This window comes from Drosophila mauritiana, chromosome 3L (genome assembly GCF_004382145.1).
Source record: "Drosophila mauritiana strain mau12 chromosome 3L, ASM438214v1, whole genome shotgun sequence".
In the NCBI taxonomy this organism is placed as follows: Eukaryota; Metazoa; Arthropoda; class Insecta; order Diptera; family Drosophilidae; genus Drosophila; species Drosophila mauritiana.
The window spans coordinates 16,351,816-16,379,502 of NC_046669.1; the positions used below are offsets into that span (position 1 = coordinate 16,351,816).

At 44.0% G+C, this 27,687-nt stretch overlaps 4 protein-coding genes across 9 annotated transcripts; 2 read left to right on the forward strand and 2 right to left on the reverse strand.

Annotated features, from left to right (window-relative positions):
* Positions 1-145: 145 nt before the first annotated feature.
* LOC117139440 (cold shock domain-containing protein CG9705) lies at positions 146-2,555 on the forward strand. Of its 2 annotated transcripts, XM_033301741.1 has the most exons (4): positions 146-461; positions 546-809; positions 1,465-1,587; positions 1,666-2,555. In XM_033301741.1, exons 2-4 carry the CDS (start codon positions 676-678, stop codon positions 1,838-1,840), a joined length of 432 nt encoding a protein of 143 aa, XP_033157632.1. In that variant the 5' UTR covers positions 146-461; positions 546-675; the 3' UTR covers positions 1,841-2,555. The 2 variants fall into 2 exon arrangements, with proteins under 2 accessions (XP_033157632.1, XP_033157631.1); XM_033301740.1 differs by having other exon boundaries at positions 146-809.
* Positions 2,556-2,949: 394 nt separating this feature from the next.
* Positions 2,950-5,209, forward strand: LOC117139437 (acetyl-coenzyme A transporter 1). Its single transcript, XM_033301738.1, has 3 exons — positions 2,950-3,194; positions 3,257-4,661; positions 4,839-5,209. Exons 2-3 carry the CDS (start codon positions 3,258-3,260, stop codon positions 5,010-5,012), a joined length of 1,578 nt encoding a protein of 525 aa, XP_033157629.1. The 5' UTR covers positions 2,950-3,194; position 3,257; the 3' UTR covers positions 5,013-5,209.
* Positions 5,201-6,906, reverse strand: LOC117139438 (eukaryotic translation initiation factor 3 subunit E). The gene is made up of 3 exons (XM_033301739.1): positions 6,709-6,906; positions 6,222-6,614; positions 5,201-6,131 (listed from the first exon to the last, which is right to left on the reverse strand). Exons 1-3 carry the CDS (start codon positions 6,796-6,798, stop codon positions 5,307-5,309), a joined length of 1,308 nt encoding a protein of 435 aa, XP_033157630.1. The 5' UTR covers positions 6,799-6,906; the 3' UTR covers positions 5,201-5,306.
* Positions 6,907-8,038: 1,132 nt separating this feature from the next.
* LOC117139093 (glutamate synthase [NADH], amyloplastic) lies at positions 8,039-27,510 on the reverse strand. Of its 5 annotated transcripts, none has more exons than XM_033301214.1 (16): positions 27,316-27,506; positions 19,307-19,792; positions 18,880-19,007; positions 15,017-16,103; positions 14,608-14,610; positions 14,270-14,436; positions 13,045-14,208; positions 12,847-12,977; positions 12,420-12,778; positions 12,212-12,357; positions 11,353-11,462; positions 11,163-11,296; positions 10,772-11,103; positions 9,232-10,716; positions 8,452-9,110; positions 8,039-8,342 (listed from the first exon to the last, which is right to left on the reverse strand). In XM_033301214.1, the coding sequence occupies exons 2-16, from the start codon at positions 19,628-19,630 to the stop codon at positions 8,209-8,211; spliced, it is 6,363 nt and encodes a 2,120-aa protein (XP_033157105.1). In that variant the 5' UTR covers positions 19,631-19,792; positions 27,316-27,506; the 3' UTR covers positions 8,039-8,208. The 5 variants fall into 5 exon arrangements, 4 of the variants coding, with proteins under 4 accessions (XP_033157105.1, XP_033157107.1, XP_033157108.1 ...); XM_033301216.1 differs by lacking the exon at positions 27,316-27,506 and adding an exon at positions 19,931-20,018; XM_033301217.1 differs by lacking the exon at positions 14,608-14,610.
* Positions 27,511-27,687: the final 177 nt, after the last annotated feature.

Consider the following 27,687-nt stretch of genomic DNA (forward strand, 5'->3'; position numbering starts at 1 on the left):
TATTATTCTACCAACAAATTGGAATAATTTGTAGTCATATCTGTTTGTTTTTTAAATTTGTTTTTCATATTTTCATTCATGTTGCTATAAACATCGATTGCCAATTAGGCTAAACGATATGTTTTGTGATTTCTAGAACATTCCAAAACGGTCACTCTGAGATCTGACTTTGACGCCTCCGCCGCCATTCGTTAAAAAACTGAAATCTTTAAAAAGCGCGCATCAAGCCGGTGTAATACTCGATTAAAAAGTTTAAAAAAATTCCCAGATTCCAAAGTTCATAAAAGACATAACCCGCAGAACTGATTTAGGGGGTAAAAATAACATTGGCAACCGGCGTTTCTCACAGCGGCAAAATTTGCATCAGTGTGTGGGTGTTTCGCAAAAAAAAAGAAACCAAGCCAGGATTTTTGGTTTGCTAATTATCAAGAGTTGCTAGAAAAGAGGGCGTGAAGTTGTCGGTAAGCTGAGCGAGTACAGGAGAATTAAGTGCAACGCAATTTGCTGGCTGACTAACCCGCCCCCCGTGGCCTTGAACTCGACAGACTTGGCTGCCGTCCACTCACCCACAAACACAGATACGCACATACATACACACGCGCAAGCCGCTTCTACTGGCCGAAGAGAGGAGAAGAACGCATATATCGGCAAGTAAACGAGCAGAGGAAGAAAGCCATGGCCGAACCAAGGACGCCCGAGAAGCTGCTGGCCGCAAAGCCACCGGTTTTACACCACAACAGCCATAGTCCCAATGCCTCGCTGCAGCTGCCCAGTCCCATCATCACGAGGCGCACTCGCACGGCCTCGACGTAAGTCCTCCTGCACTGACCTGCCCACCCACCCAGCAAAACCACCCACCCACTACTGGCCCCACACACACTTGACCCCAAGGGGAACTTGGCCCCTATGCAGAGCCTTAATGGGGCCAAATAGGCGCCGAAAGTTCACATTATTTCACAAGGTTCGCTCTTTTGTACAAAAACCAAATACCACCTTTTGAAATAGAACAAGAATAGCGTGGGGCCATGTAATTTCTAAAGCTAAAGCTTTCTTTAATGTTTTAAACTGCAGTTGTTGAATTAAAAGAGCAAACGTAATGAAACATAAACAGTAATTAACAATCGAACATGGCAAATATAAACAATTTATTGGTTCAAAATTTTTTATTTAATACATTCTTATTTAAGTGTATAGAAGTTCTTTGAAAGTTTAAATTAATTTGTAAACCCGATACTTTTTCAATTATTTCAGTGTACATCTAACATACATACACTCGGAAATCAGTCGCTGCCAAATTTATAAGCTCTCTGAACCCTTTGAAACATAATCCACGTACTTAAATTCTACCCCCTCATGTCCTTGCATACGCCATTGATTAACTTGTCTCTTCCTGCTTAATTATTTTCCCAAACGCTGCCAAAACGCAAACACGCGCAAACTCAAAATAACGCTGGGAAAACATAGCTCCGCTCGGGCCTTGGAAAATCCGGTTGTGACCGGTATGGTGAAATCCTTCAGCCGCACCAAAGGACACGGCTTCATTACACCCAACGCCGGCGGAGAGGACGTTTTTTGCCACGTTTCCGAGTAAGTGGATGAATAATGCATGCGCGGCGACCTTTGCGCTGGCTCTGTAAGACCTACAAAAATATAATCTTCCCACAGCATCGAAGGTGAATATGTGCCCATGCCCGGGGATGAGGTCAAATACCGTCTGTGCGCCATTCCGCCCAAGTATGAGAAACACCAGGCCGTGCACGTGCAGATTAGCCACCTGACGCCGGAGGTGCACCACAAGTGGGAGGAGCCATTCTATGGTGGCTCCTCGCCCGCCAAGTAAAGCTGAAGCTCGTGGCCGTGGGAGTTCGGAGTTCGGGAGCGGAAAAGTGTGTTGTTAAAAGCTGAACGGCCTTCCAAGAAATTTAATTGAGCTAGAGCACGCCACCCGAGATGAACGAAATGGAAAACCGGAACAGAACAATAACCATGAAAGTAAACGAAAGCACAGCAATCGAAGCAGCCAGGAAACAGCCGAAACCAGACCAGAACGTAATTGAATATAGAACAACAGGCCTGCCATCCAGCCAGCCAGCCAGCGAGCAGCATCACAAGAGTTTCAATTGAACACTTAATTAGAATTTAAGCTAAGCTATGGAAGTCAAACAAAACGCAGTCACAAATATTGCCTTTCCCTCTGGAAGAGGGGAGAGCAACCGCAACCAGTTTCGAGTATATTATCAAAAGCGCGTATGTATTTGGAAATTGAAATTGTTATTCGAGAAGCCAACAGCGACGCGCCCGCAATGCTGTGGTGCCCTGTATCAGTAATTACTTTTAATTATAACAAAACATCTGAATGTGTTCGCGAAGCAAACAAGCAAAATGCTCTCAGTAATTCACTTTATTATTAAAACAGCTGCAAAACAATTCCATCGGTGATTTTTTTTGGAGTGGCGTGGGAGTTATCAGCATGAAGTATGTTTTGTACACACAGTTGCGGTCAGCATAATAGTCGCTTGCTTATAGGTGTTCTAATAAAATTGAATGAAAAATTATTAATCTTACGTTTTTATTACGGCATTTTAGATATTTCTTGGCCCGTCTAGCTAATGGTTTATTGTAATATCACGATTGTCATAATTAGACAAAATATTGTTTTAGCCGCAGCTGTAATTTGTATTCAATTTAGTGGTGTATCTTATCTGCGCTCTGCAGAAAATCGAAATTGTAACATATTCAATAAAAACAACATTTTTACCACAATAAATACATACCTACAGATTCCCGCCCGCTAGACTTATCAAGTAAAGCCATAAATAGCCAAACCAACTCATACTCCCAAAAATTAAGGATTTCCATTTCGTAAGCCGCCCGCCACTGAATTTGAATTTCAAATGATTAGTGTGACCATAGGGCGGTTTATAGCAACTGCATGCGTAGTGCGACAGAGAGTTGCTATAAAAATATATTGGAACGTCAACAAACATATGCCACGAAAGAAAATATTCCGATTCGACAGAATATGAATTAATTAAAGACCGAAGTGGCAGATATCCAGAAAGCCATTCGATCGTACATTTAACCAAATTAAAGGCATCGAGGGAATTGTATCGGGAAAAAACGTAAAAAGCTCTACATTTGAGTGACGTGGACCTGGGGCATTTGTTGTTATTTGTTGGTGATTAGAAAAACAGGTGAGCCTGTGGCCCCCAAACTAGCATGTCTTTATAATATATACCTATCGCTATCTGATCAGCATGTCCGCCATAAGGAGAAAGCCAACGGGCAGCAATGCCGACCAGGAGTTGCTCATCGACGAGCCACCAAAGTCGGAGAAGGAGGCGGAGCACCAGAAGCCAGATATTCGTGGAGACCGGAGGAATATAGCCATACTGCTGTTCCTGTACGTTCTGCAGGGCATTCCCATCGGTCTTATAGCAGCCATACCCATGTTGCTGCAAAACAGAGGAGCTAGCTACAAACAACAGGCGGAGTTTTCCTTCGCCTACTGGCCATTCAGCTTGAAGCTGCTGTGGGCTCCAATTGTGGATTCCCTGTACATCCGGCGATTTGGACGCCGGAAATCGTGGCTAGTCCCAGTGCAGTACCTTCTGGGTGCCTTTATGTTGCTCCTCTCCCTCCACGTGGATCGCTGGCTGGGCGGAAACGGTGTCGATCCCAATGTGCCGCTCCTGACGCTGCTCTTCTTCCTGCTTAACTTCCTGGCTGCCACTCAGGACATCGCCGTGGATGGCTGGGCCTTGACCATGCTAAAGCGATGCAATGTTGGATATGCATCCACCTGCAATAGCGTGGGCCAAACCGCTGGCTACTTCTTGGGCTATGTGGTGTTCATTGCCCTGGAGTCCAAGGATTTCTGCAACACCTACATAAGAGACGTGCCACTCGAGGAGGGCATGATCACATTGCCCCGTTTCCTTTGGTTCTGGGGCATTACATTTGTGGTGGCCACTACTTTGGTGGCCATTTTCAAGAAGGAGAACGACATCGAAGACGCGCACATGGACGCTCGCTACACGGAGGAGCACGAGTTGAACATCCACGAGAGCTACAAGATTTTGTGGGACATGGTGCGCATGCGTCCCGTCCAAATCCTGGCTGTAATTCTGCTCACCGTGAAGGTCACGTTTGCAGCCTCTGATGCTGTGACCAGCTTAAAACTAATTGACGCTGGTGTGCCGAAGGATAAGCTGGCCTTACTCGCCATTCCCCTAATTCCTCTGCAGCTCATTCTGCCGCTGGCGGTCGGTCGGTATACGAACGGACCACGTCCCATGGACGTCTACCTTAAGGCCATTCCCTACCGCATCATCATGGCAACTGTGGCCACTGGCTTGGCCTACATCACACCCTATATCATCAGGGGAGGAGCTGTGCCTGCTTATTACTACGTCCTGCTGATCACCAGTTATGCCATCTACCAAGTATTCCTGTACTCCATGTTTGTGGCTGCCATGGCCTTTTTCGCCAAGATCTCCGACCCAGCCGTCGGTGGCACTTACATGACATTTTTGAACACATTGTGCAATCTGGGCGGTAATTGGCCCAACACAGTGGTGTTGTGGTTGGTGGACGTGCTCACCTGGAAGCAGTGCTCCAATAATGCGGAAAATACCTGCCAGGGCAAGGAGGAGCAACAGGTGAGTGCTCAGAGAGAGATTTTACAGCATACAAGATTATTATGACTCTAAAGATACGGCATCCATATAGTTTGATGAAAGTTTTACTACAAACCAGGAAAAGATAAACTATCTTAAAGCTAGCCAGTTATGAAATAAAAGTACATTAACAAATATTTTTCTTCATATCTCCCGCAGAGCTGTGAAGCATCGGCTGGCAAGTGCGAGATAACCTTCGATGGTTACTACTTGGAGTCGGGCATTTGCGTTCTGTACGGCATAGTGTGGCTGCTGCTGGTGCGCAAATGGATCGTTTACTTGCAGGACCTGCCCGTGAGATCATGGTTGGTGGTCAAGCAGAAGTCGCGGTAGCAATCAATAGTGTGATCCGGGGCCAGATCGTCATAAAGATCCAGCACCGACCCGTAGGTACAAACAACTAATTCTAGGATTAGCAGACGTTTGCATTCTGTAGGCTAGCGAAATTACAAATTCCCGCCTTGGTATTGTTTTTTGTATAACTAATTTTGATTCCGATGGAAATAAAATCAAATGTTGAATTGAGCGAATGTGTAAGATGTTAATTTATTCGCTCGACTGCGCGCAATCATCGATTTTTAAAGGGTACAAAGAGTCTTAACTTAATTGTGGATAAAAAGTCAGCAACTAGTAGTACTTCCAGGAGTCGGCCGACTCCTGATTTTGCTTCTGCTTGCTCTTGCGCTCAATCAAACCTGCCAAATGCTCCGACCGCATGGACAGCGAGTCGATCTTCTCCACCAGCTGCTGATAGGGACTCAAGGGCTGGGTGCCCATCACCACATGGCCCAGTTTCGAATCGATCTTGGCATTCAGACGGGCATTGCGGATGAGGTTGACGATCCAGCACTCAGCCTCGTTGGGCTTCATGTTCAGCTTATCGGCCAGCATGCTGATGGTGATGCACTGGTGAATGCGGCAGAATGTCTCGAAGATCATCAAGCGGGCATCCTCCACGAACTCATTCAGGCAGGCTACGATGAAGAAGTCGTTGAGGATCACCGTCTGGCACTCGTGCAGCTTCAGACGCGCTCCCTCGAAATCGAAGTTCACGTACAGACACTCCAGGAACTCGGTGATGGGATCGCGGTACGTGTACGACTCCTGTTGGATCACCTTGATCAAATCCTTTAGAGCATTACGGCGGGTGCGGTTGATGACTACGGCGGTGGCCAAGTAACGCATGATGTGCGGGCACATTGTCTGAATGGCGTTCAAATACAGGGGCTTGTACAGGAACATCTCAATAATGAGATCGCGTCCCTTGGGGTGATTGAAGAAGACCAGGACCGACCAGTGGATCAGCCAGGTGCGCTGCTGCAGGGCCTGGATAGTGCTGAAGTTGGCGTTGTCGATGTAGTCGCGCAAACGCGTCAGATCCTCCAGAGCAGTGTTCCAGTTGAGTGTCAGAATCTCGGCGGCCAGCTTGCCCCACAGCACATTAAGGTAGTTCTGCAAAATTTGGGAGACAATAACTTGGTTAATAATTATTCTGTTTTAATGGCTTTTGTTCCTTTTCCATTAATTTAGTTCCATACGCACCTTGTCGTTGGGCGACATGACGATGAGACAGAAATACAGGTAAGAGGTGGACTCCTGATAGTTGCCGCACTCGTAGAGGTACTTGGCCAGCTTGTAGGCGCTTTCCAGGTGCTCCACCTTGAAGTTGTAGTCCTTCTGCAGGGCGTTGACGAAGGTCTTCGAGTCCTTCATGCTCTCACCGTTCTTGAGAATGTCGGTGGCCTTCATGATGGGTGCCACCTCGTTCTGCAGCTGCTTGAGCGTGGCCAGGACCTCCGCCTTGCGCTGCACGAGCTCCTCGGGCATCTCCTGGCTGAGATTGAGACGCTTGCGGGTGTCCATCGTGTAATCGATCATGTTCGTCTTGTTCACCGTCTCCAAAATGTACTCCAGCAGCTCCTGCTGGTTGTAGATCTGCAAAGAAAGTCACACATATGTAGATTTCCCATAGTTATGTACTGGTGACTCGGCAACCGCCAGCGGAGCACCGCCTAGTCGCTTTTCTAACCTCCTTGCCGCACAAGAACTCCAACAGCGGGAAGGTCAAGTGCCTGTCCAAAAACTGGCAATTGATGCGTGTCAGGTCGAAATTAGCCATGATTGCTGCTGGTTTACTATGTTTTCACAACGAAATTTACACGCAAAATTGGCAGAAAAATACGCGTGCGAGGGCAGACAGTGTGCCCAGAGACGAAAAGAGTGACGCCCGCTCAGAGTTACCAGCGGGTGGAAATACGGAGACGACATTAAATACCATGACCCCAAACCGGTATTTTTCAAGCTTTCAAAATGGCGCATTTATTTAAAAAACATTAATTCATTAAGAATACTTTCAAAAAATATTCCACTTAAAGATTAGTTATTATTAACTCTATGTTTTCAATGAAATAACGAAATAATTATTAAATATTTTCTCCATGACAATAAATTCTTATTCCTTAAAACTTTGTTGCTCTATGTATATAAAATACCAATAATTTTAAATTTAAAGTTATACATACAACAAAGGTTTTTAATTTCAAGCTTTCACTCGTTGCACGCAGTTCTAATTTCTGATGATCTATTTAAGTATAAAATTTATCTGAAAAATGCCTCTCTTTTAAAATTATTAATACATATATTTCAAGTAATTTGCCCCTCAAATTCAAAACACAAATATCAACTCATCGGACAAATGCTTTTTAATAATTTGAATATTTATTTCATCAAATACTTGCACATAAATATATTTATATAGAGATGTATGTATAAGGGTATACATTTGGGTTAAATATGTTTTGTATAAATTGTGTAATTCTTTGTATTCGCGCATTTAACTGCCAAAGAGCACATTTGTTTTAACAATAGCCACTTAGGTACATTTGCGGTCAACGGTCGAATGCAGTTCAAAACACACAAACAACATCTAAAAAAATGCGTTTCGATATTGGCCGAGTTTAATACATTTCTCTGTCTGTATATACGATTTATGGATTGTATATAGGAGGGTGGAGATCAGCATATCAATTTTCACTTCATATATTTTGTTTGCATAGATTGGGCAACACAAGCTAAAACAACATTGAAAAAATGCATTTTCTAAATATTAATCTTCAATTAATTTTCTGTTTAACGATAACGGTAAGTTTCTAGTTATTGTCCTTAGATTTTTTGTTGGATATTCGATTTCCGTTAAGATATACATATAAGTATTCGATTGGCTTCAATCAGCATTTCAGTTTGCACTCTTAATTGACTCCTGCCGCAGCATCATCATCATCACCTATGGAGGGCATCTCGACGAACCACTAACTTTTCCCAGCCAGCTTTGCGATCAAAATAAAACTAAATGAAACGTGTTTCGTTTTGGTTTGGTGTGTAAAAAACTCAAGTCTTTTTAGTGTAAACTAAACTAAAATCGCGAAAATAAAAATCACAAATCGTTAAAGAATTTCGCACTATAGGCTAAGGACGATGCACGCACACAAAACTTGATATTAGCTGCTCTGGCTGCCTCTGCGGATCCTTCTTAGGATGTCCCGATGACGCCACCAGGTCCTGGAAGCCCACTGGGACGGCCGGTCAGATAGGAATCCACCTGGCGTGCGGCCTGGCGACCCTCGGTAATGGCCCAGACGACCAGCGACTGGCCACGTCGGCAATCTGCAAAGAACAGGAGGTAAATTAAAATTTTTGTCATTAAAAGATACAGAAATCATTCACATTTTAACTCTTAATACTAAGTCTATTACTTATAAAACATAAAACTTACCTCCTGCCGCAAAGACCTTGGAGTTCGAGGTGCCGTACTGTCCGTTGGATGCCTTGATGTTGCCGCGCGGGTCCAGTTCCAGACCCAGTTCGCTCGGCACCGTCTTCTCCGGACCCAGGAAGCCCATGGCCAGGAGAATGAGGTCTGCGGGGAAGTACTTCTCCGAACCGGCCACCTCCTGCATGCGCCACTGTCCCGTTTCCGTCTTGGTCCACTCCACCTCGACGGTGTTCACGCCCTTGATGGCTCCATTTTCGCCAACGAACTCCTTGGTGGTGGTGCAGTACTGGCGCGGATCTTTGCCCCACTTGAGCTTCACCTCCTCGTGTCCGTAGTCCACGCGGAAGACCTTCGGCCACTGGGGCCAGGGGTTGTCCTCAGCACGCTTCTGTGGCGGTTCCGGAAGGATCTCGAATGTAGTGATACTCTTAGCGCCTTGACGCAACGACGTGGCAATGCAATCGCATCCGGTATCGCCACCGCCGATGATGATCACATTCTTGCCAGCGGCAGAGATTATATCATTCTTGCCACCCAGCTGCTTCTTCTGCTGCGCCTCCAGGAATTCCATGGCAAAGTGAATGCCCTTCAGGTCACGGTTGGCTAGCGGCAAGTCACGGGGCCAGGTGGAGCCAGTGGTGAGGAGGACGGCATCATACCTGTTGAATCGAGAGTAATAAGTACAGGTGTTCTAGACTAAGTATTCTATTAAAACTTGAGGAACCCAATCACGGCTAAATCGTCAAAAATGGATCACCTTAAATGTTCAATTATACTTACTCCTGCAGCAGTTGCTCGGCCTTGAGGTCCTTGCCCACATGGACATTGGTGCGGAACTCGATACCCTCGTCAGCCATCAGGTCTACCCGCCGCTTGACCACCTCCTTGGAAAGCTTCATCGTGGGAATACCATACTGCAAAAGTCCACCAACGCGATCGTTGCGCTCAAAGACGGTGACAAAGTGACCGGCGCGGTTCAGCTGCTGCGAGGCGGCCAAGCCGGAAGGTCCTGATCCCACAATCGCAACACGTTTGCCAGTGCGCACTTCCGGGATCTCGGGCTTAATCCAACCCTGCTCGAAGGCATGATCTATGATGGCGCATTCGATGTTCTTGATCGTCACAGCTGGCTCGGAGATGCCCAAAACGCAGGAACCCTCGCAAGGAGCGGGGCATACTCGACCAGTGAACTCCGGGAAGTTGTTGGTCTGCAGCAGTTGACGCAGAGCCTCCTGCCACTCGCCGTGGAAAACGAGGTCGTTCCATTTGGGAATGATGTTACCGAGCGGACAGCCCGTGGAGTTGGACTGACAGAAGGGCACACCGCATTCCATGCAGCGAGCTGCTTGAACCTTGAGGTTCTTGCGAACATGTGGGAAGTTGTAGACTTCATCCCAATCCTTCTGTCGCTCTCCTGCATCTCGGTACGGAGCCGATTCCCTCTTGTACTTTACAAAGCCACGGGTCTTGTCCAGGACGCGATCGGCACGCTTCTGCTCGAGCACCACGTCCTGAATCGCCTCCTCGATGTCCTTGATGTGCGGTTCATGCTTTCCGTTTCCATTCTCGATGGCGGACTTCAGCGGCTGTTCCACTGCTTGTTGTTCGGCCATGTCCTTCAGAGCCTTTTGGTATTCATAGGGGAAGACCTTGACAAACTTGCCCTGGGCTTCGGCCCAGTTGTCTAGCAACTCCTTGGCCACCTTCGAGCCTGTCTTCTCAATGAAATCAGCCAAGAGTTCCTTGACCAGCAGCACATCCTTCTCAATTTCCAACGGCAGGAGTTCCACACTTTCCGGATTTACCTTGGGCTTAAAGGAACCATCTAAATCGTACACATAGGCAATACCGCCGGACATGCCAGCGGCGAAGTTTCGTCCCGTGAGACCGAGGATAACCACGACACCGCCAGTCATGTATTCACATCCGTGATCGCCCACACCTTCCACCACGGCTGTTACACCAGAGTTCCGTACGCAGAAGCGTTCGGAAGCAATACCTCGGAAATAGGCGGTTCCCTCGGTGGCTCCATACAAGCAAACGTTGCCCACGATTACATTGAGATGTGATTCGAATGGAACCGTATCTTGTGGCATGATGACAACATTGCCACCGCAAAGGCCCTTGCCCACATAATCGTTGGCATCGCCCTTCAATGTCACATTAACACCACGCGCCAGGAATGCGCAGAAGCTCTGACCAGCGGAACCCTCCAGGAAGATGTCGATGCTCTTGCCAGCGGGCAAGCCAGCCTCTCCATATTTGCTGTAGAATATACCAAATTAGATTATGATCACCTTGTTAACAGACCTAATCCTACCATGCAATATGGTAGCTCAGAGTAGAACCAAAGGCCCGCTCCTCATTGTGGATGCGCATCTTGACGGTTACATTATCGTCTGCTCCACTGAATATTTGCTGAGCCTTGACAATTAGTTCGTTGTCGGAACGCTTCTCCAGCTGGAAGTCCTGTTTTACGGAACCTCCAACGATGTTCGTGCCGGGACGCAGTTCCAAAGCTGGCTGCAGGAGCAACTTGAGGTCCAGGTTACTAGCCTTGGCATCGCGTTGACTGGCCACGCGTAATAGATCGGTGCGACCAATCAGATCCTGGAACTTTCGAATGCCCAATCCAGCCATGATTTTGCGAATCTATAAAATAGTCAAATGATTAGTCTAATTTATAGAAGCTATGGGAAATATAAGCTTACATCCTCGGCCAACATGAAGAAGAAGTTGATAACATGCTCTGGTTTACCCGTGAACTTCTTGCGCAGCTCCGGATCCTGGGTGGCAATACCCACGGGGCAGGTGTTCAAGTGACACTTTCGCATCATGGTGCAGCCTTCAAAGATTATTATGCTTATAATACAGCGTATAAAAGTAATGCACACAACTTACCCATGACAATCAAGGGAGCAGTACTGAAACCAAACTCATCAGCACCCAGCAGTGCAGCCACCACCACATCGAATCCTGTGCGGAGCTGTCCATCGGCCTGAACAATCACACTGCGGAAGGTTCATCCAAACAAATCCAGATCCAGACCGTTTATAGTGGGAAGACACGACATAAAAAGGAAGGCAATGTTAGCAAATTCAGCCCCGGGTAGGAATCAATGTAATGAGAAGAAATTACGAATGGAGCACAGCGCGACGAACGTGATCGAGTGAGCGAGTGAGTGGAGTGGAGTAGAGCGAGTGGACTGGAGTTTGGATTTGGACTGGATCGATCGAATCGTGTTTTACAGCTGTTTGGAAGCGGGTTTCTGTAGCTAGGATCTGGAGATCGGTTGAGTGATACTCATTACTTCAAAGGTCTCTGTCCAAAGAATGCGCTACTTCTTCATTTTGAATGGATCGATCTTTCACTGTATCCGTTTCCTCACACTGGATCATGTCCATGGGTTCGCAATCGAGACATCTTTCATTTGTCAGATTTCAAAGAATTTAAAATTCTCATTGAGCGCTTTTCCGCTGGACAAGATTCGCCTTCCCCAAGCGCCGTGTCATCGTCCTCCTGCCCACCGCCCACTGGCCACATGTACGAGGAGTTTCAATGGGGTTGTGTAGGGGGATCAGCCCAACTTTCCGATGATCAATGGATCTCTGCTTTTGGGAATACATGTTCTGAACAGGTTTTCCAACGCTGTCATCTGGATAACCAGGCACTTTCAGTAATGTATCGGTTCATGATTAGTAACAACAAGAGGAGAGAGCGGGAATGGCTCTGTGCCGGCTTCTCCTGGTCGGAAACTTACCGTGATCGTAGATTATTTAGCACCAGCACCTGATGCGTCTCGGCCACACCCAGCTCCCAGGGTAATCCGGCATTCTTGATGCCTGTCCAGGAGCTAGCTCCGGTACCACCATCATGTCCAGAGATTACAATGTGCTCGGCTTTGCCCTGTTGTAATAAGAAAATTCTTCAAGAGACTTATTACCTTTCTAATGCATTCTCAAACCTACCTTGGCAACACCGGAGGCGACGACACCAACGCCCACTTCGGACACCAGCTTCACACTGATGCGTGCATTCGGATTGGAGCATTTAAGATCGTAGATCAGCTCAGCCAGATCCTCGATGGAGTAGATATCGTGATGAGGTGGAGGTGAGATTAAGCCCACTCCGGGTACAGACTTTCGGGTCTTGGCAATATCCTTGGTCACCTTGTAACCTGGCAGCTCGCCACCCTCACCCGGCTTGGCGCCCTGAGCCATTTTGATCTGCAGATCATCGGCATTAGCCAGGTAGGATGCGGTTACGCCAAAACGACCCGAAGCCACCTGTTTGATGGCCGAGCGACGACTGTTGTTTGGATCTTGGTCTGCATAGCAAATGATAAATAAATATTGATTAGTTTACTAACGGATAGGGATAAACTTTGTGACTCACTTAAATAACGATCTGAGTCCTCGCCACCTTCACCAGTGTTGCTCTTGCCACCAATGCGATTCATGGTGATCGAAAGTGTTTGATGAGCCTCCAGGGAGATGCTGCCAAAGCTCATGGCACCAGTGGCAAAGCTATAGAAATTATTAATAAACAAAGGGTGTTTTAGATCAGTAAGTAAACATCTAGTCTGGAACCTACCGCTTGACAATCTCGCTGGCGGGCTCCACCTCGGAGATATCAATACTTTGCCGATCTGTAACAAACTCCAGCTGTCCGCGAAGAGCACACTTCTTCACACTATCCAGAGTGGTTTTCTTAAAGGCTTCAAATGCATCCAGATTCTTATTAACGGCCGCTTCTTGCAGGCTGCCAATGGAGGATGGCTCGTTAATGTGAGCCTCGCCACCGTGACGCCAGTGGTACTGGCCAGGATTCCGCAGGATGCGTGTGTCTGGCGTTGCCTTGCCATAGGTTAGTTGATAGCGTTGAAGGCCCTCCTTGGCCAGAATCTCCAGGGTGACTCCACCAATGCGACTTTGGGTGCCGCGGAAGCACTTGGCCACCAGGTCGGAACCCAATCCCACAGCCTCGAAGATCTGGGCGCTCTTGTAGGATTGCAAAGTGCTGATGCCCATTTTGGCCATTACTTTGGCTATTCCCGTGTCAATAGCTTGGGCATAGGCGGCATAGATCTGCTTGTTGTTAACCTCAGGCGCAATTACTCCGTCATCACGCAGAGCCTGGGCCAATTCGAAAGCCAGATATGGACAAATGGCATCTGCTCCGTAGCCAAGGAGTACACAAATATGGTGAACTTCCCGGGCCTCAGCAGTTTCCACCACAATGCCCACCTTCATGCGCTGCAGGGTCTCAATCAGATGATGATGCAAGGCGCCGAGGGCCAAAAGGGCTGAGACTGCCACCTTACCATCGATGCCCGCTCCACGATCGGAGATCACCAACAACTGGTAGCCAGCTTGAGCTGCAGCATATCCTTCGCGGCAGACACGATCGATGGCGTCGATATAACCCTGAACGCCTTCGTTGTACTGGAATGTTATGTCCAAGACCTTGGTCCGCCAGCCGCGGTGCGTATTCCGCTTGAGCAGCTGGGTATCTGGAATGCTCAGTATGGGATTGGTGAGCCAAATGCGATGCACCTGCTGAGCCGATGGCTGCAGAAGATTCGCCTCCGGACCGAGAGGACACTGCATCGACATGACCACCTTCTCGCGGAATGGATCGATGGGCGGATTGGTTACCTGGGCGAAGAGCTGCTTGAAGTACTCATACGGTATGGGCTGGAAGTTGGAGAGGCATGCCAGCGGGGCATCATTACCCATGGAGCCAAGGGCTTCCTTCCTGTAAAACAATTAATAGATTATCTTTATGTTATTGATAATTACCCAAATTATCTAATTACTTGTTCTTGAACATGGGAATGAGCAGCATATTGACCGTTTCCGTGGAATAACCGAAAAGAGAGAGCCTGGGATCGAAGATGCCCCTCTGGGAGGCGGGCAACTTGGCCAGCTCATCAACGGGAGGAGTATTCAACACATTGGCGTTGCGAATCTCATCCAGGGTAATCTATTGCGATATAAATACAACTATTAGTTTTTGCAAAATATTTATAATATTATTTAAATGCAACATGCAAAATGAAACGCAACGGGAAGGCAAAAACTAGGATCAACACTACTTTTGGGATGCCAAAGGACAAAGGATAGGATCTAGGGCTATCTCGGTTGGTTAACTCACCATCTGCATCGGTTCCACAACAAAAATACACATAGATTGAGATTAGGGGATAGCGTGAGAGAGAATGGACAAATTTAGACCAAAGATTATTATTTTTATTAGTTTTCCGATTGGGTGTCTGGAGATGAGTTTGTGTTTTTAAATGATTAGTGGAAATCGACCCTGTGAGCCTGGTATGTGTAATATAGTATAGGTGGCTGGAGTTGTGGGGCACAGATCTTGAAAGCTCCGTTAAAACTTAGAACATTTTCTAGTAACAATACCATGGATAAATATGCTTATAGCAAAATTTGATCAATGTATCTTTTTGTATTTTTAAATTTAGGGTAGAGTTACTGAAAACATTCTAACGATTGTACTCCACCGAGTCTTTCCTCATACCCCATGTGACGACCAAACCTTAACTCACCTTCTGCTGCAGCCACTCGGAATGAGGCCTAGACTTGGCAATCTTGGCCTTCAGCTCGATGTCCTGAATGAGCTTCTTCTCCTTGGTGTCCACTAGCAACATCCTGCCAGGCTTCAAGCGGCTCTTCAGAGTCACCTGCGATGGATCCACATCGTACACACCCACCTCAGAAGCCATGACCAGCACGTTCTCCTTGGTCACGTAGAAACGCGATGGACGCAGTCCATTGCGATCCAAAACGGCGCCAATGTAGCGACCATCGGTGAAGCTAATAAGAGCCGGACCGTCCCAGGGTTCCATGACACAGGCCGCCCATTGGTAGAAGTCACGCTTCTCCTGCGGCATAGTCTTGTCATTCTGCCATGCCTCCGGCACCATGGTCATCACCGATTCCGGCAACGACCTGTCGCTGGCCATGGTGAGGAACTCCAGCACGCAATCGAAGCTGCCGGAATCCGAGAGATTCGGCTCCACCACTGGGTACAGTTTCTTCAGCTGATCCCCAAACAGATCCGACTGCATGACACCCTCGCGAGCCTTCATGAGGTTCACATTTCCCCGAAGAGTGTTGATCTCACCATTGTGGGCCAGGACTCGCAGAGGATGAGCCCTTTCCCAACTGGGAAAGGTGTTGGTGGAGAAACGAGTATGGACCAATGCCAAGTAGGTTTCGAACTCTGGATCCTTCAGGTCCGTGTAGTAATCCCACAGCTGGTCGGAAGTGAAGAGACCCTTGTAGACCACTGTGCGGTCAGACAGGGAGCAGATGTAGAACCGTCGTCCCGGCTTGATCAACTCATGACTGGCCCTCTTCCTAAGGACGAAAACCTGCCGTTCGAAGGCCTTCTCATCGCTTCCGGCTGGACGACGCACAAACACCTGACGGGACAGAGGCTCCGACTTGCGGGCCACCACGCCAATGGCCGACTGATTGGACGGCACAGTGCGCCAGGCAATCACCTCCAATCCAAGACTCTTGGCCAGATCATCGAACTCCTTCTCGGCAGCTGCATGCTGAGCCTCATCCAGGTAGAAAATGCCCGTGGCATAGTCACCCAACTCCGGCAAGGTTACACCCTGCTTGGCACTGCAAACGGAGAATACGTATGGTTAGTTGAGTTTGAGGGATATGGTGAGTTAAATTTGTCATAACTTAGATAATGTTTTATGATTTTAAAGGAATTTCACGGAATCAGACTACCGCTTTGTCAACGTTTAAGCATTTTTCCATTGGATACATTCTGAGCTCCAATATTAATGCGCCATTAAATCGCTGTCATAGTCAGCTCTCCATTTGGCGCAAGTCAATCCAAGTCACCCAGTTCAGTTACTCAGTCATTCATTCATCGCGCCATTCCATTGAGTGCTAGTGACGAAACGAGTCCGCCACAAGTCGCACCTTATCAGCATCTTTCTATGGACAAGCTGTCAGCGATCCAGCCGTCACAACCTGATGGAACCAAGCCCGTACCTCCCCCATTCCGTCCACCAGTGCGCATTATTCGCCTGTCCACCTGTTTTCGTTATTCAAGCATGCATTCGTACACTGCGAGAAAGCCGTATGAACACACATATTTTGCGATAACAATGTCATATACTAATTTTGTTGATTCCAACACACATTGCAAACCGAAAATGCAAAGTTTTTCCCCATGTGCAATTGAGATTGAGCTGAGCTTATATGTTTGTACCTGAACCTCGTTCTTATTACGTCTCAGAATTCCGGTTGAACCGATGGACGGGGTACTGTTTAAGTGTTTTGCCATAATTTCGCAATTAGTCCAAGACTTGAAGCCGGTCCTTGAACTTGGCAATCGCCGACTTGTTGCGTTGCTCTCAGATCGCAATCTTAAATGCTCTTGACCGTTTGCACGTGCGTGTCTAGAGTGAATTTCTTCCTTCTCGATTGGGGCATGCAAAGTATTTCACAATTTCTTGTCCAAAACGAAACCCCGAATCGTCCAGAACACCCCGAAAATACTCGGACATATCAATTAAACCGTAGGCTAGACACTAATTAAACTAGATTTATGGGACTGTCGTGCGACATTACGCGTTTTAATGACCCAACCAGTTGCGAAAATCCATCTGTCACCTCCTTCTATTTGTGTATATTATATATAGTATATACTTGGGCATCAAGTTCTATTAATTACATAGCAAATAGTTGCAAATTCGCGCCATTGATTAGCGCATATTCAGTTGTAAATCGCTTGGACAGTGTCGTTTTTATGAGCTTGGGTTCGGGAAAGACGCTTTCCATTGGCTGTAATGGAGTGGAACGCATTCAAATCGATTGGTTCCATTGGAAACTATCAAGCATTTTCAAAGATTCTAGAATCAGCACCTAGCAACCGAAACGCATTTAACTGATATATTTAATAAAGGTCAGCGTAATTGAGCTCTGATTAAACTGCTTAAAATCGTAGAGGTCTTTAGCACATTTGACTTTGATTTGAGCGATTTAGGTCAGTTAACCTTAATAAACTTTTCAAATATTCTTTCTTTCCTTAACCATTTCAAATGCTTAATTGAAACACTCGAGCTCGGTTTAAAGTTCTGGGAAATATAATAAAAACTTTTTAAAAGTGTCCTATTATTGACTGTTAATTATTTTATGCTTTCAAATCTTTCTTCATTTAAAGTATCTGAATCTTACCCGACCAAATCTCATTACTATGCACATCTGGTACACTGGATTAAGTGAAGAACCCGAGGGGTACAACAAATAGGAGACCTTGCCGTGTTTTTCCATTTGGCGTAGTTGAGCTAAATAATGTAGAATAATTTGCACAAAGTAATTGGCTGCAAATGGCTTCTATTCTGCTATCCACTTAGACTGGACCCTAAAAACATCGTTTAATCCCATATATGGCCTATTAAAATAAATAAATATATATATTACGGCTACGTATGTTTACCGATTCTGGGCAAAGCGTGACGAAAACAAGAACCGTGCCAAAAAGCTGACGAAATAAACAGAAAACAAAATACATAGGTCGGTCGGGAGCAGAGAGCAGATGTTGGATTGTCGGATTGTCGGATCTCTATAGGTAGGCAAATACTCCCCGACATATGTATGTACGTTCTATATGTATGTACTTGTATGTGACCGCCACTGGTCGTGGATGCGATATATCTTCGTGGACCTGTGGATGTGCCTCATTTCAACAAACTATTTTTGATCTTTTCCTCACGCTACTTTGAAATTTAGCAAATAAACGGACATAAATGTTAATATCCTCCCTTAAACCAGAAAGTACATTAAGTATCATTTTGTATATCATTAATAAATTGGACAAAGCTATTGAATTATCTCATTTATGCACACAGTGGCTAAACGTAATCAATAAATCTCACTTTAAATTGTTACGTGATCTTTCTTCTATTGCTGCATATCAATTTGAATAACAAAAAGACAGTTTACTGATACTTTATAAGGAAAAATCAATCTTAGCATTATCGATTATACTTCCCGTAAGAATAAATTAACTTTGTTATATAATAATTATACTCGTTTTAATAATTATTTAATTGGGTTTCATATTGAAGAAAGATTAAATATGAGGTTATTGCTTCAATTAAACCAACTTAATCTTAAATGAATTATACTTTTATTAAGAGAATAGATCTCAACTGATAGACAACGACAAACAACAAGGCAGCTTTGAGCTATTTTCGTATTTCGCGCACGAGATCGCGCCGATATCGCTCCGCCATGCCCCCTGCCCACCAACAAGTCCCGTGTTCCGTGTAAGCAGTTCGTTCATCAATGGCGACGGCGCCAGAGGAGCCGGCACAAATAAACATATGTATATTCGATACTATATCTATATATATATGGATATATTGGTGATACTTACAGAGCTTTGGAGTAGAGTCCGTGAGGAATGGAAGCCAAGACGCCAGCGCCATCGCCAGTGTCATTGTCGCAGGCGCAGGCGCCGCGGTGATTCATCCGTTCTGAGAGGGTCTGGGCATCACGTAGAATCTATGTGTGAAAGGAAAATCTTTTTAGCTTACATTCATCGCTTTTAATTTCAATACGTAGATTTAAACGTCTTAATAAATAAAACATTTACTTATAAATAAAGCAAATCAAATATAATGCATGTATATTTTAAACGGATAATACAAAATTGTAGAACGGTACATTATAGTACATGGATTGGTTTTCAAAATTGAAAGAAGTTTATAAAAGAAGCTTAAACAACTTTATAATAAAAACTTGCTTGTTATAAAGTTTTGGTTTCAGGATCGAAAGGATGTACATATATGCTGGATCCTTACCTTGTGAGAGCGTTTGCCATCGATGGCCACGATGAAACCGACTCCGCAGGCCTCGTGCTCATTCTGGGGATCGTAGAGTCCCTGTTTTCCAGGTGCCTCCCATGGCATTTGCTGCTGCTGCTGCTGCTCCTCCTCCTGAACATCCTGATCCTGCTGCCCGTTCAAATGCAGTTCATTCGATTCTTCGAAGTTATCGCCGCTGCTGCCGATGGCCGAACTATCGAAATGATCGGAATCACCGATGGTAATCGCTGATGTTGTTGTTGTTGTTGCCTCAACAGTTGCACATTCAAATTCGCAATTGTCAGTGATTGTTGGTGCCATTATACGTTGTTACCGTTGCACTTGCTGAAAATCTCTCGGGATCTAATTTGGTTTCACTCGATCTTAATTGTATCTGCACTGCGTTCAATTAGCGTGTTCACACCGTTTAAGTTAACAGTTATTTCTGGTTGAATTAGCACAGTTAGTTCAGTTTATATTTGCCTGCAAAAAAAAAATAGTAAAAATATATTGCAATTTTATTCCACTTATTTTGCAGTGCTGTTGCACTTGAAACTGATTTTTGCACGTTGCTCAGCTATTTGTATCGCCATTCGTTTTACACTATTTTCACACACATACACTTATGCACTGCTAGATATTCTAGGTAACTATTTCTATTGTATCCCGCTGCTGGCACACGCGACACTGACGGCTGCTCACAAGCGAATGAGCGCCGTTGGAGCAGCGCAGCAGCGTAGAGCCCCAGCCAAGATCCAAGATCGATCGGACTCTCTCCTCGAAAAGGTGGAGCACTCTTCCCCACGACCGCTCGACTATATAGTATCTCTGCCTCTCTCTCCCGAGTTGCGCACGCAATCAGAGGCCTGATTCAATTCTGAATCAATATCATGTAATGCAATTGCGCTTATCAGGAACGTATTTACAGGACAGTTACAGTAATTAAAACCATGAGAATTGCTATTTTTAAGAAGAACTTTATAAATATTTTATTTTACTTTTTGGTAGATATTACTTATATCCTTTCAAATAATTTTATTTTTATTTTATATTTTTGTTCCCTCTCACAAACGAATAGCTGTAGTTGTTCGCATTCTCCAGAGCTTTGTTTACCCCTTAGTTTTCTGAGCACCTTTTCAGTTCAATGGGCTTGCTAAATTGCTCCACAATAGACAGTTCGTCGATCGATAGATCGTTCAATTGATTGACAGTGTGGTTGAACAATCAATGTATCCAGAAGTGGAACCTTGAATAATGGGCGCATACGTAATGCAGCAAAATCGCCCCATATTTACACTGTTTTATCGAACTAGGAACGGCAGCGGTCTATAATCGTTAAACGTTATCAAATGCAATGGCGAAATGATTTATACGGCGTCACAGTGGACATGCATAACAATAACAAAATGCTTTAAAATGCGATTTGCAATAAATTCGTTTGGAGCAAAGCAATTTCAAATATGCAAAACAAACAACCGAATGAGTTTTGTTTTTCAGCAAAAACAACATTAAAATACCGATAGCTAGCTGTTGTTAAATGATTATAATTTTAGATATTTTGTTGTTAAATTCCAAGATCTTTGACAGATCAGCTCGACAATAATTAATATAATTTACATATCTCTCTATGGGGTCTTTCAACTTTCGGCCAGAGAAATGCATTTGAAAATACGCATTTGTCTGAAAGACTTTTTGCTCTTTTGAGCGACGATATAAATAGATTCTCCATAAGATCATGTTGTTGGTCTCGAATTCTTTTTCAAAATTTTCCACTGTTCGTTGCGCTTGATTAAATTTTTAGCAAATACCTTTTCCCAAAAATAGCACATAATTTAGTGGCATTCGTTTAATTAGTCCCACATAAAGTTATCAATCAAAAGCCCAAGTGTCTAGAAAAAAAAAAACAGAAGTGGTAGATTAGTTCCAAGTTCATGGATTCGGTTCCCTTGCTCTAGAAGAAATCGTTTCCCATCGTATCAAAGACTTTCTATTGTGTTCTAGAGGCGGCGACTGAATCAAGAGTCGCATGAATTATAGGCAAGTTCAAAGTCTCGGAGAGCGATCGGAATTATCTGGCCGGGGCTACAACGTCACATCGCAATCTTCGGCGAACCATTCGGGTGACACATTCTCCCGTCTCGCCACTTGGGGCATTTAAGGAGGAGCCGGCCATATGGGGGGTACGGAACCGGTTCCCGGCTGCACCTCCCAGATAAGTGCCGAAAATTTGTCAGGCGAGATAACATTCTCTATTGCGAAGAATCTACCTGCTTACAGAGTACTGTGGGTATATGTGATCATAAAACAATTGAGTTTTTGGTTATTTAGTATTTCATTCAACTATAAGAGCAAAAGTGTTAATTGATATAAAATAGTTCATTCATAAGATGGAATAAATTGGAAAATGTTTCTTTATAATGGAATGTGCAGCTTTGTTTAACAATATATATTATGCACAAGGGGTATTAACAATTTCGATTAGCATCATCATCCGAACTTCTTGTTTTTTTTTGCTGTTTTCGTATCAGGCGTTTAACATGTGCCAGCCGAGTGTCTGCGCCTGGGGGGAAAGAGGAAGCCGAAATTCTCATTCACTATGTTTTATTTTCTTTTTATAAGTTAATAAACTTTGGCATACCGCTCGCCCGTGTCCTCCCCTGCGATTTCACACAGCAGATAAGACTCATTCACGGCACTAGCACGAAAAGCCTAATGGCACAGTGAACTTTACTTGGGGGTTTTGGGACTTGGGAAGGTTTTTTCCTTGTCGATTCCAATGGGTATGGGACCCAGCGCAGAGATTACGGCGTTCCATTGGGGGGAGACATGCTACAAGGCGCTATTCACGATTTGCATGCGTGATTGAGAGGAATGGTCTATAAATATACACATGTTCGATTTCTGGCTGCAGGCGTAATACAATCACGGAGCGATAAGAATCGTGGAACGCAAAAATTTGACGTAGATAGGACAATAGCCCTCAACGAGACTCAATATCTATATCTATCTGTGATCTGATTTACCCGATTTGGGTGCAGTGGAAAAGTTTTGACCTAAGATAACATCAAACGAGTCGCAAAAAGTGTGATATACGAAAGAAGAAATTTTGGTAGCTTTTTATGGCACCGCAGAGAGCCAATAAAACTTGATAATCATGACTTGAATAAAACGCATATCTGCGTTTGTGTATGCAGAAGCAAAGGTTATATTAAAGTCGTATGATCTTTTAATAGAAGAGATAAAAAATGCAAAAGAACAACCAAAAATATAATAGATATTCGTGGAAAACATCATCCCTATGTGTTTAAATGACGTAAGGATAAAAAATGGATTTTATATCATTGGAAGGTTTAGAAACCTTTTCAGTACTTCCTATCTGTCAACCGGAATGACAACTTATCAATATTCCTTTTTAATTTCCTTCAAATTTCCGCCGTTCTAATTGCATAACTTTCCGAGTGCGTCAGACCAATAGATGGCTATTTTCAGAGTTCACAATAATGCTGGCAAAAAAGATATATATGTATCCATAAGAACCAGACCGCTGACGGTATGAACATACATTCCTGCGGAATTATCGATCACGTGTCGAATGGCATTTGCAAATTGTTTTGACATTTCATCTGGCTAAGAGCAGTTAGTTCTCTTAATTATTTTCTACTAATGGGTGGAGACACCCTGTTCTTAAGTCCGATCCAAAGTCAACGTAAATATTTAGACTACCATTTCAACAGAATGAAAATAAAAAATAAAGCAACGAAATTGAATATAGCAAACAAGTCTGCAGACTACCAGATGAGAATAGATCGCACAATGGAGAAGCGACCGGATGACACGGAGAGATATATGTAGCTATAGATGTAGCCAGGCACCATCGCCATCCATTGGGTTGGCTCAAAGTCCACAATGCGACAGCCGCGTGTGGCCCACATCCACAAACATAGGAGAGATATCCGGGCATTACGATAAGTACGCACATCTATAGATATTCCGCGCAGATATTATATACTTATGATGTAAACAAGACCAGGCAACAAGTTTCAATAACCCCGAGAGCCGAAATAAATAAATAAATTATGCGTCGACAACGTTGCGTGTGGTTAGTACGCTAAGCGATGGGGCATGCCACGGGGCCATTATGGTGCGATAATTACAATAGGCGGTCCTAATGGGTGCCAGGATCCCGCACAATGACAAGGCCATTAGCCCCACCCAAGAACTTTTTCCGTTGCACAATCTAAAAAATCGGTGGAGAAACCAACTCCGGTAGCCGCCGACGCTATAAACTTTGTTTTCCAGCGATTTACGATATGGCCTAGGCCAAAATTGAAAGGGGGATCCATTGGGGGGTGGTGGTTATATTGCCGCTATAAATGCGCATTATCTGACCCGGCTGGGCGCTTATCAGGCAGGCGGGGCCACCTTTATTGGTACCCCCGTTGTTTTATGGCCTCCAACCTGTGCACTTGAGTCAGCTGTGCAAAGTTTTCGCCGCCGATTCCGATTCCGAAAGGGATCACCTCAATTGCTTTAAAAATAGCAACAATTGGTTTTCATTATCGAACGGTCGCGTGTTTAATTAGAGAATCAACTGTGCATCTTGCGGTTGATTTTTTTTTATTGCGCCTCGGAATTACGTATTAGTAATTACAATTATGGGAACATTTTTTATCTACACTCACAGTGGGCTCTAGGGGGCTGTATAAGCTGATAATTAGCCTTGTTCGAAAGCCCTTTTAGTAAAAAAAAAAATCAGTCTATTTGCTGATAACTCAATTTAGCTTTGATTGAATGATAAAGATCAATAGATCGAAGGGCTGTTCTTACATTGAAGTAAAATAGTGTGGTAACTAATTAAACCTGAACCATTGAAGGTCTAAGTCAAATTTGTATATGATAAGTGCTAATAAATGGTCAATTATCATGGCTTCTATAATCATGCAGTACGCTCAAACATCAGAGGTATTCATGTTTTGATTTCATATAGTACGAAATTAAATTAAATGAACTTCTTTAAATATGATTTTAGGTAAATATTTGAACTTTACCCCGTACCAAGCACTTATTCTTATGATTTAGCATTGAAAAGTTTCCAATTTCTCAGTTTATTTTCCCCATAAATTCCTGTCTGTCCGGAGAAATTTATCGCAGCTGCTTGCTATTTATGGCATAGGTGCAGTCCGCTCCAACCCTTCCCCCGCTAATTGCGACGGTCCTATCGTTTGCACTCAATAAACAAGCAACATCGCAATTTACATTAGTTTCCAATGACCGTATCTGGTTGGGATGGGATTGCACATTTGGGGTACGTCGCCCATGCCCTTGCAGCCCCCCCTTATCCCCAATGTCTAGATAAACAGAGTTATGTAAATGGAAACCAAGTAAATTACAGCGGGGAGCTGAATCAAGTGATGGGGTGGATACCGGGTATTGAGTTCTGGCCGTTTCTGTTTGCTATTTGTCATAAGAGAACTCGGGACCGTGCTTATCAGCAATCCACTCAACTACGCATACGTAATCCTCCCTGTGAAATATCAATCAGTTTTAAACGCAATTGTTTAAAAGTCAGCAGCATATAAACCAAATATATTCTCACAAGAAATTCATTTGCTTAATCAATTTGTAAGGGATTTCAGCATATAAAAATAAATTTAAATTTAACTCATTTAAAAACATAATAAGGAAAAGTTATAAACCATTTTTATTGCAGTGTCTACCATATTTAACAACTGATCAGTGAATCAGTCAATGGAATGACAATAGATTTTAGGACTGATATATAATTTTACTGGTTTAAAAACGTTTATTTTTTAAGGTTATGGCGTATCCGTCAAGAGAATTCTGATTAATATAAGGCTATCATAATTGGAGGCACTTGCTTTATATGCCCACCATTAGAACTGATTTAATTTAGAGGCTGCGACGCAATTGAAAAGTTTTCCGTTCGGGAACTCACTGAACCAATAAACCAAACTTGCGGCGCCACCTTATTTCGAGCGAGACCGCAAAACATATTCAATTTCAAAGGGGATACGGAATTTGCTTTGGGGGCATGACTACTTCGCCGACTTTTCAATAATAATACGATTGCTTAGCTTTCAGTTTCATCTTCACAAATCTGCGATAAGCCCGAAAAGGGCTCTAAACGCACTTAGCAGCAAGGGGAGACTTGGTTCACACTTCCGGTAAAATCTCCGACAATCTTTTCTTAGGTCCTTTGTCTACGCTTTTTATTTGCTCACTCAGTTTCGCACAATCCTTTTTAAGTGCTGGCACACAAAAACACACACATTAAGCGGTACTAAAACAAAGGCGTTACAAAGAACGTTATCCTTTAAATTCAAGTGCAATTGAATTGTGAAAGCCTTTCTCCGTGCGGAAAAATAGCAAAATGCGGCGTTGATTGCATAACCGTTATGTCAGGAGAGCAAGCCGGGCTGAGAGAGCGAACTTGGAAGCTGTCACCCACGCAGAGAGAAAGTGTAAATGTCAAGGGGCAGTGACGTAGTAAGGCAAACTTCGACGCCCACGTTTATAAATAGAAGCTGGAACAAAAATTTGTTTTTTTTTTTTATGAATACAAAATGCAATGTCACAATACTAACTTCATTCGCCTTAAGATGCAATAGTGAATGTATGTGAAATGGATATTTTTGTTTAATAATAATCAGTTTAGGATTAAAGCAGCACATTTTTAAGTAGCCGGTATATTTTCTCAGTGTAATAAGGGACACTCAAGCACAAATACAGATACACAGTGGCTGTCATTAATTTTGATGCGGCAATTAGGCAGAGCGATTTGCGGCATTCGGTGACCGCAGACTTTCGGCAGCCACTGTTCTCGACGAGGGGGAAATGAAAAAAAGATCGGATGAGGGGAAGGGCGAGGGCGGGCGGTGGAGCGGCGAGGAAGAAATCACTGCCATGGCCCTTTGAAGCAGAGGAGAACGGAGCTAACCTTACTCTGACCTTGAAGCGGAGCGAGCGGGAGAGCAGAGCAGCTGTCTGCATCACAGTAAAAGGGGGAGGGGCGGTAAATAGCGAAACAAGATTCACGAATGAAGCACAGCACAGCCCATAAAATAGTCAACGAGCAAGAAGAAGATGAAAGGGGTGGGGGCAACATAAAGAACAGAACTTCGTAGCGGCAAAAAACAAGTACAAGAAGGAGAAGCTTGCGGCAGGGCGGTAAATCACAGTGCAGGCCATTGCCATAGGTTCGCTCAGTTATATTGCAGTCCGTTTGTGGTATTACTTATTTTATGTTTACTTTATTTTTTATTTACATTGCAAATACCTATTTTGAATTGATTTTGAAAAACATCAAAATTAAAATTGCGCACTTTCATATTTTTTTAAATAGGATGCTATGTATGTGGAAGTAACACAATACGCAATTTTTGATTTTAGTATGATTTTTTTAAGTATAATATTTAATAAAGCTGAATGACGCACATCAAAAATAACATATATAAAATATGCTTGAGAAAGAGATTACTGGTTAAAAATTAATGAATCACTTCATTTTTTAAGCAACACGTAACGAGCACTTAAGAAAACCCTTCCTTTCCCATAAATCTATCATTTTAAGTACCCATAAATCAGCGAATCAAAGCGCTACTAGTTTAATGTCCCCCACTGTAAGTTCTGGTGCGGGAGCTTCTGCTCTCCTACTTCATCCTGCTCTCTGGCTATGCTTCCTCTTCCTGCACTCCCTCTTTTCAACGTGTGTGTGTGTGCTTCTCTGTGCTCCATGTAAAATTTATTGATTTTCTAGAGGAACTCCTACGGGAATCAGGAAAAGCTGTGGTAAGAAAAAGGGGCACCCGGAACCCTTAACTATTCTATTCTTCGTTACAGCGTTTTTCCTATCCTAATCCTATCCCCTATGGTGAATATAAACCGTGCTAGGTATGTACGTATGTATGTGTGTGTGTTAAGTCATTTGCATATCACAATTTTTAAGCGACACAAAAAGGAATTCCACGCATATTTTTCGTAATTACTTTCAACTTTTCTGATAAACCGATTTACTATGCACTGATTTTCGTATTTTGCGCGTACACAAAACCAAGAGCTTTGGAGTTTTTCACTTTTCCACTTGCTTATAGCACTTCCAATTCGATTTGGCTTAAGAATATTTTCTGGTTTTCCGCGTGTTCAGAATACGTGCGTTTATTTCAAAAGCCCGAATGAGAATGGAAGAATAGGACGAAAATCGCAACTATCCCCAAACCGAAACCGAAGAGAGCGCAAAAGTAACCGGAGAGCGAAAAGTTGCGTGAGAGCAACAACAACATTTGTTGTTTTTCGAACTCTAGCTTTCTTGTAATCTTTTAACAATAAAATTAAATTAATAAAGAACCAAGTTTTAGTAG